The following is a 17,885-nucleotide window of genomic DNA, read 5'->3' as shown; positions in this document are numbered from 1 at the left end:
CCTGACCCACAGAGATCTCCTGTACTATCATTGACCGCTCCTGACCCATAGAGATCTCCTGTACTATCATTGACCGCTCCTGACCTATAGAGATCTCCTGTACTATCATTGATCGCTCCTGACCCACAGAGATCTCCTGTACTATCATTGACCGCTCCTGACCCATAGAGATCTCCTGTACTATCATTGACCGCTCCTGACCCATAGAGATCTCCTGTACTATCATTGGTTGCTCCTGACCCATAGAGATCTCCTGTACTATCATTGGCTGCTCCTGACCCATAGAGATCTCCTGTACTATCATTGACCGCTCCTGACCTATAGAGATCTCCTGTACTATCATTGATCGCTCCTGACCCACAGAGATCCCCTGTACTATCATTGACCGCTCCTGACCCATAGAGATCTCCTGTACTATCATTGACCGCTCCTGACCTATAGAGATCTCCTGTACTATCATTGACCGCTCCTGACCCACAGAGATCTCCTGTACTATCATTGACCGCTCCTGACCCACAGAGATCTCCTGTACTATCATTGACCACTCCTGACCCGTAGAGATCTCCTGTACTATCATTGGCTGCTCCTGACCCATAGAGATCTCCTGTACTATCATTGACCGCTCCTGACCCATAGAGATCTCCTGTACTATCATTGGCTGCTCCTGACCCATAGAGATCTCCTGTACTATCATTGACTGTTCCTGACCCATAGAGATCTCCTGTACTATCATTGACTGTTCCTGACCCATAGAGATCTCCTGTACTATCATTGACTGTTCCTGACCCATAGAGATCTCCTGTACTGTCATTGACCGCTCCTGACCCATAGAGATCTCCTGTACTATCATTGACTGCTCCTGACCCACAGAGATCTCCTGTACTATCATTGACTGTTCCTGACCCATAGAGATCTCCTGTACTATCATTGACCACTCCTGACCCATAGAGATCTCCTGTACTATCATTGACCACTCCTGACCCATAGAGATCCTCCTGTACTATCATTGACCACTCCTGACCCACAGAGATCCTCCTTGTTCCATTGAACTCATCCCTCCAGAATGCCAAGTTTAGCCTCTTCCCATTGGAACATGTGACATGCCGTTGTCGTATATGGTCTTCAGCTCATTTTGTTGCCCTGTAATAATAAGAAACAATGAGGCAAGTCGCCGAGAGACAGTCTCAGGGAATGGAGATTAATGTGTCCTGGTGAACTCTGCCCAGCCTCTACGTTATAGTTTTTCTGTGTTAGAAAAAGATTGGCTTTCTTGCAGTTCTGACCGTGTGTGTTGTCCTGTAGGGGATTCTCCTGAAGCGGAGTGGCAAGTCGATCAACAAGGAATGGAAGAAGAAGTATGTGACACTCTGTGACAATGGGGTCTTGACCTACCATCCCAGTTTACACGTAAGTGTTCAGTCTCAGCTTATTAAATATGAAAATTACATAAGGTTACATCGGATATACAGTGTAGAAACAGGTCGTTCGGCCCAACCAGTCCATGCCGGTGTTTATGCTCCACTCGAGCCTCCTCCCGTCTTTCCCCATCTAAATCCACCAGCATAACCCTCGATTCCCTTCTCCCTCATATGCTTGTCCAGCCTCCCCTTAATTGCATCCATACTATTCACCTCAACCACTCCCTGTGGTAGCGAGTTCCACATTCTCACCACTCTCTAGGGAAAGAAGTTTTTCCTGAATTCCCCATTGGATTTCTTGGTGACTATCTTATATTGATGGCCTCTAGTTATCACAGAATCACAGAATCTACAGTGCAGATAGAGGCCATTTCGGCCCATCGAGCCTGCACCGACACATATCCCACCCTATCCCCGTAACCCCACGTATTTAATCCCCTAACACTAAGGGTCAATTTATCATAGCCAAATCAACCTAACCTGCACATCTTTGGACTGTGGGAGGAAACCGGAGCACCCGGAGGAAACCCACGCAGACACAGGGAGAATGTGCAAACTCCACACAGACAGTCGCCCGAGGCCAGATTTGAACCCGGGTCCCTGGCGCTGTGAGGCAACAGTGCTAACCACTATGCCACCGTGCTCTTCCCAACAAGTGGAAACATTCTCTCTGTATCCACTCTAACAAAACCTTTCATAATTTTAAAGACCTCTATTAGGTCACCCCTCAGCCTTCTTTTTTCAAGAGATAAGAGACCCAGCCTGTTCATCCTTTCCTGATATATATACCCTTGCATTTCTGCTATCATCCTTGTAAATCTTCTCTGCACCCTCTCCAGTGCCTCTATATCCTTTTTGTAATATGGCGACCACAACTGTACACATAGACACATAGAAACATAGGAGCAGGAGTCGGCCATTCGGCCCTTCGAGCCTGCTCCGCCATTCAATATGATCATGGCTGATCCTCTATCTCAATACCATATTCCCACTCTCTCCCCATACCCCTTGATGCCTTTTGTGTCTAGAAATCTACCTATCTCCTTCTTAAATATATTCAGTGACTTGGCCTCCACAGCCTTCTGTGGTAGAGAATTCCACAGGTTCACCATCCTCTGAGTGAAGAAATTTCCCTCATCTCAGTCCTAAATGTCCTACCCTGTATCCTGAGAGTATGACCCCTTGTTCTCGACCCCCCAGCCAGGGAAAACATCCTCCCTGCATCCAGTCTGTCTAGCCCTGTCAGAATTTTATACGTTTCAATGAGATTCCCTCTCATTCTTCTAAACTCTAGTGAATACAGGCCTAGTCGACCCAATCTCTCCTCATACGACAGTCCTGCCATCCCAGGAATCAGTCTGGTGAACCTTCGCTGCACTCCCTCTATGGCAAGTATATCCTTTCTTAGGTAAGGAGACCAAAACTGCACACAGTACTCCAGGTGTGGTCTCACCAAGGCCCTGTATAACTGTAGGAAGACATCCTTGCTCCTGTACTCAAATCCTCTTGCAATGAAGGCCAACATACCATTTGTCTTCCTAACTGCTTGCTGCACCTGCATGTTTGCTTTCAGTGACTGGTGTACAAGGACACCAGGTCCCTTTGTACATCAGCATTTCCCAATCTATCATCATTTAAATAATACTCTGCCTTTCTGTTTTTCATACCGAAGTGGATAACTTCACATTTATCTACGTTATACTGCATCTGCCATGTATTTGCTCACTCACTCAACTTGTCTAAATCGCTAAATTGTCAAACTTGGAAATGTTACATTTGGTTCCCTCATTGATATATATTGTGAATAGCTGGGGCCCAAGCACTGATCCCTGCGGTACCCCACTAGTCACTGCCTGCCACCCCGAACAAGACCCATTTATTCCTACTCTCTGTTTCCTGTCTGTTAACCAATTTTCAATCCATGCCAGTATATTACCCCCAATCCCATATGCTTTAATTTTGCACACTAACCTCTTATGTGGGACTTTATCAAAGGCCTTCTGAAAATCCAAATACACCACATCCACTGGTTCCAACTTATCTATTCTACCAGTTACATCCTCAAAAAACTCCAGTAGGTTTGTCAAACACGATTTCCCTTTCATAAAGCGAGAACTTGGCAGATGGAATATAATGTGGATAAATGTGAAGTTATCCACTTTGGTAGAAAAAACAGAAAGGCAGAGTATTTCCTAAATGGTGAAAGATTGGGGAATGCAGATGCTCAAAGGGACCTGGGTGTCCTTGTACATCAGTCATTGAAAGTGAATGTGCAGGTGTAGCAAGCCATTAGGAAGGGAAATGGTGTGCTGGACCTTCATTACAAGAGGATTTGAGTACAGGAGTAAAGAAGCCTTACTCCAATTATATAGGGCCTTGGTGAGACCACACCTGGAGTAGTGTACAATTTTGGTCTCCTTACCTAAGGAAGGATACACTTGCCATAGAGGGAGTGCAACGAAGGTTCACGAGATTGATTCCTGGGATGGCAGGACTGTCGTATGAGAAGAGATTGAGTAAACTAGGCCTGTATTCTCTTGAATTCAGAAGAATGAGAGGGGATTTCATTGAAGCATACAAAATTATTACAGGGCTTGATAGGATGGGTGCTGGGAGAATGTTTCCCTTGGCTGGGGAGTCTAGAACCAGGGGCCACAGCCTCAGGATAAAGGGTAGGCCATTCAGGACTGAGATGAGCAGAAATTTCCTCACACAGAGGGTGGTGAATCTTTGGAATTCTCTACCCCAGAGGGCTGTGGAGGCTCAGTCATTGGGTATATTCAAAACAGGTCGATAGATTTCTGACTAGTAAGGGCATCAAGGGATATGGCGATAGGGCCGGTGAATGGAGTTGAGACAGAAGATCACCCATGATCTCATTGAATGGCGGAGCAGGCTCGAAGGGCCCAATGGCCGGCTCCTGCTGCTATTTCTTATTTTCTCATGTTTAAATCCATGTTGACTTTGTCTAATCCCGTTGATATTTTTTAAGTATCACATCCTTTATAATAGACTCTAGCATTTTCCCTCCTACTGATGTTAGGCTAACACAGTACTCCAATAATTCATAATGAGAGTGTGAAAAAAGCAAGCCTGAAGGCTTTGTATCTTAATGCTAGAAGCATTAGGAACAAGGTGGATGAATTAGTTGTGGAAATAGAGGTAAACAAGTATGATTTGATTGGGATTACAGAAACGTGGCTGCAGGGTGGGCAAGGCTGGGAACTTAACATCCAGGGATATACAATATTTAGGAAGGATCGGCAAAAAGGTAGGGGAGGTGGGGTAGCATTGCTGGTAAAGGAGGGGATTAATGCAATGGAAAGGAAGGATATTAACTCGGATGAAACGGAATCTGTATGGGTAGAAATGAGAAATAGCAAGGGGAGGAAAACGTTAGTGGGTGTGATATATAGGCCTCCAAATAGTAATATGGAGGTGAGGGAAGGCATAAAAAGGGAAATTAGAGAAGCGTGCGATAAGAGCACAGCTGTCATCATGGGTGACTTTAATTTACATATTGATTGGACTACCCAAATTAGTAAAAATTCTGAGGAGGAGGAATTCCTGGAATGTTTTCGGGACGGTTATCTGGACCAATATGTCGAGGAGCCGACTCGAGATCAGGCCATTTTAGACTGGGTATTGTGCAATGAGAAGGGACTTATCAGCAATCTTCTTGTACGAGGCCCCTTGGGTCAGAGCGATCATAATATGATCGAGCTCTCAGTCGAGATGGAGAGTGAGGAAATTGAATCAGAGACTAAGGTCCAGAACTTAAATAAAGGGAATTACGAGGGTATGAGACGGGAATTGGGTAAGATTGATTGGGTGGTGTTTCTGGGGGGATTGACAGTGGATAGACAATGGCAAGCATTCAAAGATAGAATGGAAGAATTCCAGAACATGTTTATACCGGTTTGGCATAAAAATAAACCTAAAAAGGTGACTCAACCGTGGATAACGAGGGAAATTAGGGACAGCATAAAATCAAAAAAAAGGGCATATCAACTGGCAAAAAAAAGCACCAGACCGGAAGATTGGGGGCAGTACAGGATACAGCAAAAGAGGACAAAGGGATTAATCAGGAAGGGGAAAATAGAATACGAAAGTAAACTTGCAGCAAACATAAAGACAGACTGCAAAAGCTTTTATCGGTATATCAGGAGGAAAAGACTGGTAAAATCCCAAGTCGGTCCCTTGCAGTCCGATTCGGGAGAATATATAATGGAGAATAAGGAAATGGCAGACCAATTAAACTCATACTTTGGTTCTGTATTCACAAAGGAGGACACAAATAACCTCCCAGGAATATCGGCAAACATAGGGACTAATGAGAGGGAGGAGCTGACAGAAATTAGTATCTCTAGGGATATGGTGTTGGGTAAGTTGAGGGGACTGAAGGCCGATAAATCCCCGGGGCCTGATAAACTACATCCTAGGGTACTTAAGGAGGTGGCCCTGGAGATAGCAGATGCTCTAAGGATCATCTTCCGGAACTCCATTGACTCGGGAACAGTACCCGTGGATTGGAGGGTAGCTAATGTTACCCCAATATTTAAAAAGGGGGGTAGAGAGAAAGCAGGGAATTATAGACCAGTAAGCCTTACATCGGTTGTGGGCAAAATGCTAGAGTCCATTATTAAGGATAAAATAGCGGAGCACTTGACAAATGGGGAAAGGATCGGACAGAGTCAACATGGATTTACAAAGGGTAAATCGTGTTTGACTAATCTGCTGGAATTTTTTGAGGAAGTAACTGGTAAAATAGATGGGGGAGAGCCAGTGGATGTGGTGTACCTTGACTTCCAGAAAGCCTTCGATAAGGTTCCACACAAAAGATTATCATGCAAAATTAAGGCTCATGGGATTAGGGGCAAAGTATTAACGTGGATAGAGAACTGGCTGGCGGATAGAAAACAGAGAGTTGGAATAAACGGCTCGTTTTCGGAGTGGCAGGCAGTGACCAGCGGGGTGCCGCAAGGATCTGTCCTGGGACCCCAGCTGTTCACAATATATATAAATGATCTGGATCAGGGAATTGGATGCAATATTTCCAAATTCGCTGACGACACTAAACTAGGAGGAGGGGTGGGCTCTGATGAGGATGTCAGGAGGCTACAGTGCGATTTGGACAGGTTGGGGGAATGGGCGGATACGTGGCAGATGCACTATAATGTGGATAAATGCGAGGTTATCCACTTTGGGGGTAAAAACAGGAGGGTGGATTATTATCTAAATGGCAATAGATTGGGAGATGGGGAAGTGCAGGGGGACCTGGGTGTTCTTGTGCACCAGTCACTGAAGGAGAGCATGCAGGTGCAACAGGCGATTAAGAAGGCAAATGGTATGTTGGCCTTCATATCAAGGGGGTTCGAGTATAGGAATAGGGATACCTTACTACAGCTGTACAAGGTGCTGGTGAGACCGCATCTGGAGTATTGTGTACAGTTTTGGTCGCCCCATCTGCGGAAGGATGTTCTTGCCATGGAAAGAGTGCAGCGGCGATTCACCAGGCTGATACCTGGAATGGCGGGAATGACCTACGAGGAGAGATTGAATAGTTTGGGCTTGTACTCACTGGAGTTTAGAAGATTGAGAGGGGATCTCATCGAAACATATAAAATTATGGCAGGCCTGGACAGGCTGAATTCAGAGAGAATGTTTCCAATGGCAGGGGAGCACAGAACCAGGGGCCACAGTCTAAAAATAGCGGGCAAATCATTTAAAACAGAGATGAGGAAGAATTTCTTCACTCAAAGAGTGGTGAGCCTGTGGAATTCCCTGCCACAGAGGGCTGTGAAGGCTAATTCAATAAATATTTTCAAGAGAGAATTGGATATATTTCTGAAGGCTAAGGGGATTAAGGGTTACGGAGAAAAGGCGGGGACGGGGTACTGAACTGGTAAGATCAGCTATGATCTCAGACGAAGATCAGCCATGATCTCATTGAATGGCGGAGCAGGCTCGAAGGGCCGAATGGCCTACTCCTGTTCCTATCTCTATGTTTCTATGTTTCTATGTAACCAGGGTGCGATACAGGTTTAGCATAACTTCCCCACTTTTCAATTCAATCCCTCTAGAAATAAACCCTAGTGCTTGGTTTGCTTTCTTTATAGCCTTCTTAACCTGTGTCGCAACTTTTAGTGATTTGACTATTTGTACCCCGAGATCCCTTTGCCCTTCTACCCCATTTAGATTTGTATTTTCTATGTAATATGTGACCTCCCTATTTCTCTTACCAATCTGTAATTCCTCACATTGATCTGTTGAATTTAATTTGCCAATGGGCTCACTGTGTAAAAACGCCTATAATTAGGACAGAAATGAACATTAGTATTGCGCTTCTCGAATTGCCTGCCACACTGAAACGGCCCTAATCAGTGTCACAAATGACATCCTATGTGACTGTGACAAAGGTAAACTATCCCTCCTCGTCCTTCTCGACCTGCCTGCAGCCTTTGACACGGTTAATCACAGCATCCTTCTCCAACGCCTCTCCACCATCGTCCAGTTGGGTGGGACTGCACGCGCCTGGTTCCATTCTTATCTATTCATTTGTGGCCAGAGAATCACCTGCAACGGCGTCTCTTCCCAGCCCCGCACCATTAGGGTGTCCCCTAACGATCTATCCTTGGCCCCTTCCTATTTCCCATCTGCATGCTGCCCCTCGGTGACTCACAGCTTTCGTTTCCACATGTACTCTGACGACACCCAGTCTCCAGATCACTACCACCTCGCTCAACCCCTCCACGGTCTCTAAATTGTCAGACTGCTTGTCCAACACCCAGTACTGGATGAGCAGAAACTTCCACCAACTCAATACTGGGAAGGTGAAAGCCATTGTCTTCGGGCCTCGCCACAAACTCCATTCCCTAGCCATTGATTCCATCCCTCTCCCTGGTCACTGTCTGAGGCTCAACCAGACTGTTTGCATCTTTGGTGTTGCATTTGACGCCGAGATGAGTTTCCGACCACTTACCTGCACCATCACCAAGACCGCCTTCCACCTCCTCAACATTGCCTGACTCCGCCCGTCTCAGCTCATCCGCTGCTGAAACCCTCATCCATTGTTACTGCAAGACTTGACTATTCCAACGCACTCCTGGCCAGCCTCCCACATTCCACCCTATGTAAACTTGAGCTCGTTCAAAACTCTGCTGCCCCGTGTCCTAACTCACACCCAGTCCCGTTCACCCATCACCCCCTGTGCTCACTGCCCCGTGTCCTAACTCACACCCAGTCCCATTCACCCATCACCCCCTGTGCTCACTGCCCCGTGTCCTAACTCACACCCAGTCCCGTTCACCCATCACCCCGTGCTCACTGCCCCGTGTCCTAACTCACACCCAGTCCCGTTCACCCATCACCCCGTGCTCACTGCCCCGTGTCCTAACTCACACCCAGTCCCGTTAACCCATCACCCTGTGCTCACTGCCCCGTGTCCTAACTCACACCCAGTCCCGTTCACCCATCACCCCCTGAGCTCACTGCCCCGTGTCCTAACTCACACCCAGTCCCGTTCACCCATCACCCGCTGTGCTCACTGCCCCGTGTCCTAACTCACACCCAGTCCCGTTCACCCATCACCCCCTGTTCTCACTGCCCCGTGTCCTAACTCACACCCAGTCCCGTTAACCCATCACCCCCTGTGCTCACTGCCCCGTGTCGTAACTCACACCCAGTCCCGTTCACCCATCACCCCCTGTGCTCACTGCCCCGTGTCCTAACTCACGCCCAGTCCCGTTCACCCATCACCCCCTGTGCTCACTGCCCCGTGTCCTAACTCACACCCAGTCCCGTTCACCCATCACCCCCTGTGCTCACTGCCCCATGTCCTAACTCACACTCAGTCCCGTTCACCCATCACCCTCTGTGCTCACTGCCCCGTGTCCTAACTCACACCCAGTCCCGTTCACCCATCACCCCCTGTGCTCACTGCCCCGTGTCCTAACTCACACCCAGTCCCGTTCACCCATCGCCCCCTGTGCTCACTGCCCCGTGTCCTAACTCACACCCAGTCCCGTTCACCCATCACCCCGTGCTCACTGCCCCGTGTCCTAACTCACACCCAGTCCCGTTCACCCATCACCCCCTGTGCTCACTGCCCCGTGTCCTAACTCACACCCAGTCCCGTTAACCCATCACCCCGTGCTCACTGCTCCGTGTCCTAACTCACACACAGTCCCGTTCACCCATCACCCCCTGTGCTCACTGCCCCGTGTCCTAACTCTCACCCAGTTCCGTTCACCCATCACCCGCTGTGCTCACTGCCCCGTGTCCTAACTCACACTCAGTCCCGTTCACCCATCACCCCCTGTGCTCACTGCCCCGTGTCGTAACTCACACCCAGTCCCGTTAACCCATCACCCGCTGTGCTCACTGCCCCGTGTCCTAACTCACACCCAGTCCCGTTCACCCATCACCCCCTGTTCTCACTGCCCCGTGTCCTAACTCGCACCAAGTCCCGTTCACCCATCACCCCCTGTGCTCACTGCCCCGTGTCCTAACTCACACCCAGTCCTGTTCACCCATCACCCCCTGTGCTCACTGCCCCGTGTCCTAACTCACACCCAGTCCCGTTAACCCATCACCCCCTGTGCTCACTGCCCCGTGTCGTAACTCACACCCAGTCCCGTTCACCCATCACCCCCTGTGCTCACTGCCCCGTGTCCTAACTCACACCCAGTCCCGTTCACCCATCACCCGCTGTGCTCACTGCCCCGTGTCCTAACTCACACCCAGTCCCGTTCACCCATCACCCCCTGTGCTCACTGCCCCGTGTCCTAACTCACACCCAGTCCCGTTCACCCATCACCCTCTGTGCTCACTGCCCCGTGTCCTAACTCACACCCAGTCCCGTTCACCCATCACCCCCTGTGCTCACTGCCCCGTGTCCTAACTCGCACCCAGTCCCGTTCACCCATCACCCCCTGTGCTCACTGCCCCGTGTCCTAACTCACACCCAGTCCCGTTCACCCATCACCCCCTGTGCTCACTGCCCCGTGTCCTAACTCACACCCAGTCCCATTCACCCATCACCCCCTGTGCTCACTGCCCCGTGTCCTAACTCACACCCAGTCCCGTTCACCCATCACCCCCTGTACTCACTGCCCCGTGTCCTAACTCACACCCAGTCCCGTTCACACATCACCCCCTGTGCTCGCTGCCCCGTGTCCTAACTCACACCCAGTCCCGTTCACCCATCACCCGCTGTGCTCACTGCCCCGTGTCCTACCTCGCACCCAGTCCCGTTCACCCATCACCCCCTGTGCTCACTGCCCCGTGTCCTAACTCACACCCAGTCCCGTTCACCCCTCAGCCCCTGTGCTCACTGCCCCGTGTCCTAACTCACACCCAGTCCCGTTCACCCATCACCCGCTGTGCTCACTGCCCCGTGTCGTAACTCACACCCAGACCCGTTCACCCATCACCCGCTGTGCTCACTGCCCCGTGTCCTAACTCACACCCAGTCCCGTTCACCCATCACCCCCTGTTCTCACTGCCCCGTGTCCAAACTCACACCGAGTCCCGTTCACCCATCACCCCCGTGCTCACTGCCCCGTGTCCTAACTCACACCCAGTCCCGTTCACCCATCACCCCCTGTGCTCACTGCCCCGTATCCTAACTCGCACCCAGTCCCGTTCACCCATCACCCGCTGTGCTCACTGCCCCGTGTCCTAACCTGCACCCAGTCCCGTTCACCCATCACCCCCTGTGCTCACTGCCCCGTGTCCTAACTCACACCCAGTCCCGTTAACCCATCACCCCGTGCTCACTGCCCCGTGTCCTAACTCACACCCAGTCCCGTTCACCCATCACCCCCTGTGCTCACTGCCCCGTGTCCTAACTCACACCCAGTCCCGTTCACCCATCACCCCCTGTGCTCACTGCCCCGTGTCCTAACTCACACCCAGTCCCGTTCACCCATCACCCCCTGTGCTCACTGCCGCGTGTCCTAACTCTCACCCTGTCCCGTTCACCCATCACCCCCTGTGCTCACTGCCCCGTGTCCTAACTCGCACCCAGTCCCGTTCACCTATCACCCCCTGTGCTCACTGCCCCGTGTCCTAACCCACACCCAGTCCCGTTCACCCATCACCCCCTGTGCTCACTGCCCCGTGTCCTAACTCACACCCAGTCCCGTTCACCCATCACCCCGTGCTCACTGCCCCGTGTCCTAACTCACACCCAGTCCCGTTCACCCATCACCCCCTGTGCTCACTGCCCCGTGTCCTAACTCACACCCAGTCCCGTTCACCCTTCACCCCTGTGCTCACTGCCCCGTGTCCTAACTCACACCCAGTCCCGTTCACCCATCACCCCCTGTGCTCACTGCCCCGTGTCCTAACTCACACCCAGTCCCGTTCACCCTTCACCCCTGTGCTCGCTGACCTACATTGGCTCCCTGTCCAGCAACGCCTCAATTAAAAAATTAGCATCCTTATTTTCAAATCCGTCCATGGTCTCGACCCTCGCTATCTCTCCAACCTCCTCCAGCCCCACTCTGCGCTCCTCCAATTCTGGCCTCGTGCGCATCCCCGATTTAAATTGCTCTCCTCATTGGCGGCCGCGCCTTCAGCTGCCGAGGCCCTAAGCTCTGGAATTCCCTCCCTAAACCTCTCTGTCTCTCTCCTCCTTTAAGACGCTCTTTAAAACCTACCTTTTCATCTGTCCCAATATCGCCTTATGTGTCTCGGTGTCAAATTTTGTTTGATAATCGCTCCTGTGAAACACTTTGGGACGTTTTACTACTTCAAAGGCACTATAAAATGCAAGTAGTTGTTGTATATCAGAATACAAGGGGTTAAAAACCAACTTTACTCACAGAAGAATGTTACAGCTGATTTTGCTGCAAAAAATTGCTATTTTATTCTTAATAAAAGATACGCAACTGTTCAGGGCTGGGCCAACTCCCTCAATTCAACTCGAAACATTAGGTGATTCATGCAAGTATGTGTTTAACTGGCAGCTCCTTCTGAATTTTTACAGACAAATTTTTGAATTTACAAAGTGTTGGTCTGTATTTCTAAGGTATTTATCAGGCTGTGTTTCACAATTCAGAAAGTCTGTCTGGAATGTCTAACGAGAAAGTTAATTATGCGATATCACTGCTATAGTTGGTGAAATAGGAATCGCGGCATAAGAAAAATAATTACAGTATAGTTTAGCATAGAATTTACAAACCATTTATTAATTTCTATCGTACTGATGAGCTGATTGCGCTTAACAAGCGCTGTGAAAATGCTGCAAGTGTCAGCTCGGCTTTACGATAGCACTCTCGGCCTAAATCAGTAAGTTGTGGGATCAAGTCCCGCACCAGGAGCTGAGCCCAGAGTCCTTGCTTCAGCAGTGCTGAGGAAGCACCGCACTGTCGGAGGGGCAGTACTGAGGGAACTCTGCACTGTCGGAGGGGCAGTACTGAGGGAGCGCCGCACTGTCGGAGGGGCAGTACTGAGGGAGCGCTGCACTGTTGGAGGGGCAGTACTGAAGGAGTGCTGCACTGTCAGAGGGGCAGTACCGAGGGAGCGCTGCACTGTCGGAGGGGCAGTACTGAGGGAGCGCTGCACTGTCGGAGGGGCAGTACTGAGGGAACTCTGCACTGTCGGAGGGGCAGTACTGAGGGAGCGCCGCACTGTCGGAGGGGCAGTACCGAGGGAGCGCTGCACTGTCGGAGGGGCAGTACTGAGGGAGCGCCGCACTGTCGGAGGGGCAGTACTGAGGGAACTCTGCACCGTCGGAGGGGCAGTACTGAAGGAGCGCCGCACTGTCGGAGGGGCGGTACTGAGGGAGTGCTGCACTGTCGGAGGGGCAGTACTGAGGGAACTCTGCACTGTCGGAGGGGCAGTACTGAGGGAGCGCTGCACTGTTGGAGGGGCAGTACTGACGGAGTGCTGCACTGTCAGAGGGGCAGTACCGAGGGAGCGCTGCACTGTCGGAGGGGCAGTACTGAGGGAGCGTCGCACTGTCGGAGGGGCAGTACTGAGGGAGCGCCGCACTGTCGGAGGGGCAGTACTGAGGGAGCGCTGCACTGTTGGAGGGGCAGTACTGAAGGAGTGCTGCACTGTCAGAGGGGCAGTACCGAGGGAGCGCTGCACTGTCGGAGGGGCAGTACTGAGGGAGCGCCGCACTGTCGGAGGGGCAGTACTGAGCGAGCTCTGCACTGTCGGAGGGCCAGTACTGAGGGAGCGCTGCACTGTCGGAGGGGCAGTACTGAGCGAGCGCCGCACTGTTGGAGGGGCAGTACTGAGGGAGCGCCGCACTGTCGGAGGGGCAGTACTGAGGGAGCGCTGCACTGTCGGAGGGGCAGTACTGAGGGAACTCTGCACTGTCGGAGGGGCAGTACTGAGGGAGCGCCGCACTGTCGGAGGGGCAGTACTGAGGGAACTCTGCACTGTCGGAGGGGCAGTACTGAGGGAGCGCCGCACTGTCGGAGGGGCAGTACCGAGGGAGCGCTGCACTGTCGGAGGGGCAGTACTGAGGGAGCGCTGCACTGTCAGAGGGGCAGTACCGAGGGAGCGCAGCACTGTCGGAGGGGCAGTACTGAGTGAGCGCTGCACTGTTGGAGGGGCAGTACTGAAGGAGTGCTGCACTGTCAGAGGGGCAGTACCGAGGGAGCGCTGCACTGTCGGAGGGGCAGTACTGAGGGAGCGCCGCACTGTCGGAGGGGCAGTACTGAGCGAGCTCTGCACTGTCGGAGGGCCAGTACTGAGGGAGCGCTGCACTGTCGGAGGGGCAGAACTGAGGGAGCGCTGCACTGTCGGAGGGGCAGTACTGAGGGAGCGCTGCACTGTCGGAGGGGCAGTACTGAGGGAGCGCTGCACTGTCGGAGGGGCAGTACTGAGGGAGCGCCGCACTGTCGGAGGGGCAGAACTGAGGGAGCGCTGCACTGTCGGAGGGGCAGTACTGAGGGAGTGCTGCACTGTCGGAGGGGCAGTACTGAGGGAGCTGCACTGTCAAAGGTGTCGTCTTTCAGATAAGACGTTAAACTGCGATCCCGTCTGCCTCTTCAGGAGCATGTAAAAGATTCCATGGCACTGGTTGAAGAAGAGCAGGGAGTTCCCCCAGTGTTCTCACCAATGTTTATCCCTGAAACAGCATCACAATAAAAGAGGTTACCTGGTAATTTATCTCACTGCTGAATTTGGGTCGCTGCTCTGCAAAAATTGGCTACCATGTTTCCCTTTATTATAACAGTAACAGCACTTAGAAATACTTCATTTTCTGTGAAGGGTTTTAGGATGTCCTCAGGCCGTGAAAAGCACAGGAGGGAGCTTTACTCTCTATCTAACCCACGCTGTACCTGCCCTGGGAGTGTTTGATGGGACAGTGTAGAGGGAGCTTTACTCTGTATCTAACCCGTGCTGTACCTGCCCTGGGAGTGTTTGATGGGACAGTGTAGAGGGAGCTTTACTCTGTATCTAACCCGTGCTGTACTGACCCTGGGAGTGTTTGATGGGACAGTGTAGAGGGAGCTTTACTCTGTATCTAACCCGTGCTGTACCTGCCCTGGGAGTGTATGATGGGACAGTGTAGAGGGAGCTTTACTCTGTATCTAACCTGTGCTGTACCTGCCCTGGGAGTGTTTGATGGGACAGTGTAGAGGGAGCTTTACTCTGTATCTAACCCGTGCTGTACCTGCCCTGGGAGTGTTTGATCGGACAGTGTAGAGGGAGCTTTACTTTGTATCTAACCCGTGCTGTACCTGCCCTGGGAGGGTTTGATGGGGACAGTGTAGCGGGAGCTTTACTCTGTATCTAACCCACGCTGTACCTGCCCTGGGAGTGTTTGATGGGACAGTGTAGAGGGTGCTTTACTCTGTATCTAACCAGTGCTGTACCTGCCCTGGGAGTGTTTGATGGGACAGTGTAGAGGGAGCTTTACTCTCTATCTAACCCACGCTGTACCTGCCCTGGGAGTGTTTGATGGGACAGTGTAGAGGGAGCTTTACTCTGTATCTAACCCATGCTGTACCTGCCCTGGGAGTGTTTGATGGGACAGTGTAGAGGGAGCTTTACTCTGTATCTAACCCGTGCTGTACCTGCCCTGGGAGTGTTTGATGGGACAGTGTAGAGGGAGCTTTACTCTGTATCTAACCCGTGCTGTACCTGCCCTGGGAGTGTTTGATGGGACAGAGTAGAGGGAGCTTTACTCTGTATCTAACCCGTGCTGTACCTGCCCTGGGAGTGTTTGATGGGACAGTGTAGAGGGAGCTTTACTCTGTATCTAACCCGTGCTGTACCTGCCCTGGGAGTGTTTGATGGGACAGTGTAGAGGGAGCTTTACTCTGTATCTAACCCGTGCTGTACCTGCCCTGGGAGTGTTTGATGGGACAGTGTAGAGGGAGCTTTACTCTGTATCTAACCCGTGCTGTACCTGCCCTGGGAGTGTTTGATGGGACAGTGTAGAGGGAGCTTTACTCTGTATCTTTTCAAAAATTTATTCATTTATCGGATGTGGGCGATTCGGGCAAATCCAGTATTTATTGCCCATCACTAATTGCCCTTGAGAAGGTGGTGGTGAGCCGCCTTCTTGAACCGTTGCAGTCCGTGTGGTGAAGGTACTCCCACAGTGCTGTTAGGGAGGGAGTTCCAGGATTTTGACCGAGCGACGATGAAGGAATTACTCGGAGCGGAACTTGAAGGTGGTGGTGTTCATTGTTCCCCCTAATTTTTTTTTGGGTGCACGGCCCATTCACAGAAACTTAACCTTGAAAAAGTCGGTCCCGGGCTGCGCAGGACCAGCAGAGAGCTGCATGGCCGCGCAGCTTAGAGGGATTGTTGATGGTGTTCAACTGCGCCTGCTGCTCTTGTCCTTCCAGGTGGTGGAGGTCGCGGGTTTGGGAGGTGCTGCCGAAGAAGCCTTGGCGAGTTGCTGCAGTGCATCTTGTAGATGGTACACACTGCAGCCACGGTACGCCGGTGGTGGAGGGAATGAATGTTTAACGGGGTGGATGGGATGCCAATCAATCGGGCTGCTTTGTCTTGGATGGTGTCGAGCTTCTTGAGTGTTGTTGGAGCTGCACTCATCCAGGCAGGTGGAGAGTATTCCATCAAACTCCTGACTTGTGCCTTGTAGGTGATGGAAAGGCTTTGGGGCGTCAGGAGGTGAGACACTCGCTGCTGAATACCCAGCCTCTGACCTAGAGTCATAACAGCACAGAAGGAGGCCATTCAGCCCATCGAGTCCGTGCCGGCTCTCTGTAGAGCAATCCAGTCAGTCCCATTCCCCCGCTCTATCCCCGTAGCCCTGCAAGTTTATTTCCCTCAAGTGCCTATCCAGTCTCCCCTTGAAAACATTGAGTGTCTCCACTTCCACCACTTCCGTCGGCAGCGAGTTCCAGGTCTTCACCACTCGCTGCGTAAAAAAGTTTTCCCTCACGCCCCCCCCGTATCTCTTGCCCAAAACCTTAAATCTGTGTCCCCTAGTCCTTGTACCATCAACTAGTGGGAACAGCCTTTCCCCGTCTAGCCTATCCAAACCCGTCATAATCTTGTACACCTCTATCAAATCACCCCGCAACCTCCTTTGCTCTAATGAAAACAAATCCAGCTTCTCCAACCTGTCCTTGTAGCTAAGATCCCCCATCCCCGGAACCATTCTGGTAAATCTCCTCTGCACCCTCTCAAGGGCCTTCACATCCTTCCTAAAGTGTGGTGACCAGAACTGGACACAATACTCCAGTTGTGGCCTAACCAGCGCTTTATAAAGGTTCAGCATAACTTCTCTACTTTTGTACTCAATACCTCTATTTATGAAGCCCAAGATCCCATATGCTTTGCTAACCACTTTCTCAATATGTCCCGCCACCTTCAGGGACCTGTGCACATTAACTCCCAGGTCCCTCTGTCCCTGCACACTCTTGTTGCCACAGTATTTATGTGGCTGGTCCAGTTAAGATTCTGATCAATAGTGACTCCCAACATGTTGATGGTGGGGTATTCAGCAGTGGTAATGCCTTTTAATGTCAAGGGGCGGTGGTTAGACTCTTTTCTTGGAGATAGTCATTGCCTGGCACTTGTTTGGCGACAATGTTATTTGCCACTTTTCAGCCCAAGCCTGAATGTAGTCCAGGCCTTGCTGCATGCGGGCACGGACCGCTTCATTATCGGAGGAGTTGTGAATGGAACGGAACACTGTGCAGTCATCAGTGAATATTCCGACTTCTGACTTTGTGATGGAGGGAAGGTCATTGATGAAGCAGCTGAAGATGGTTGGGCCTGGGACACTGCCTTGAGGAACTCCTACAGCGATGTCCTGGGGCTGTGATGATTGGCCTCCAACAACCATAACCATCTTCCTGTGCGCTCGGTATGACTCCAGCCAGCAGAGACTTTTCCCCCTGATTCCCATTGAGTTCAATTTTACTTGGAAATTTTACTCTGCGTGTTAGTCACGGTGATGTTCCGCGCGTCACACACGCCGTTGTTCCTGTGGCGCTCTGTTACTCGCAGTTCAGCCTGAGG

At 51.3% G+C, this 17,885-nt stretch overlaps 1 protein-coding gene across 1 annotated transcript in view; it reads left to right on the top strand.

Moving 5' to 3' along the window:
- Nucleotides 1–17,885, top strand: part of agap3 (ArfGAP with GTPase domain, ankyrin repeat and PH domain 3) — a 737,224-nt gene that overhangs the window by 357,547 nt on the left and 361,792 nt on the right. The window contains exon 10 of the mRNA XM_085992170.1: nucleotides 1,303–1,407. Coding sequence (XP_085848296.1) covers nucleotides 1,303–1,407 — 105 coding nt within the window. The remainder of the gene's footprint in view (nucleotides 1–1,302; nucleotides 1,408–17,885) is intronic.

The sequence above is a fragment of the Somniosus microcephalus genome, chromosome 7 (assembly GCF_052327205.1).
Source record: "Somniosus microcephalus isolate GS21.2 chromosome 7, FLI_Smic_1.0, whole genome shotgun sequence".
NCBI lineage: Eukaryota > Metazoa > Chordata > Chondrichthyes > Squaliformes > Somniosidae > Somniosus > Somniosus microcephalus.
This window is presented reverse-complemented; position numbering and strand designations above follow the sequence as displayed.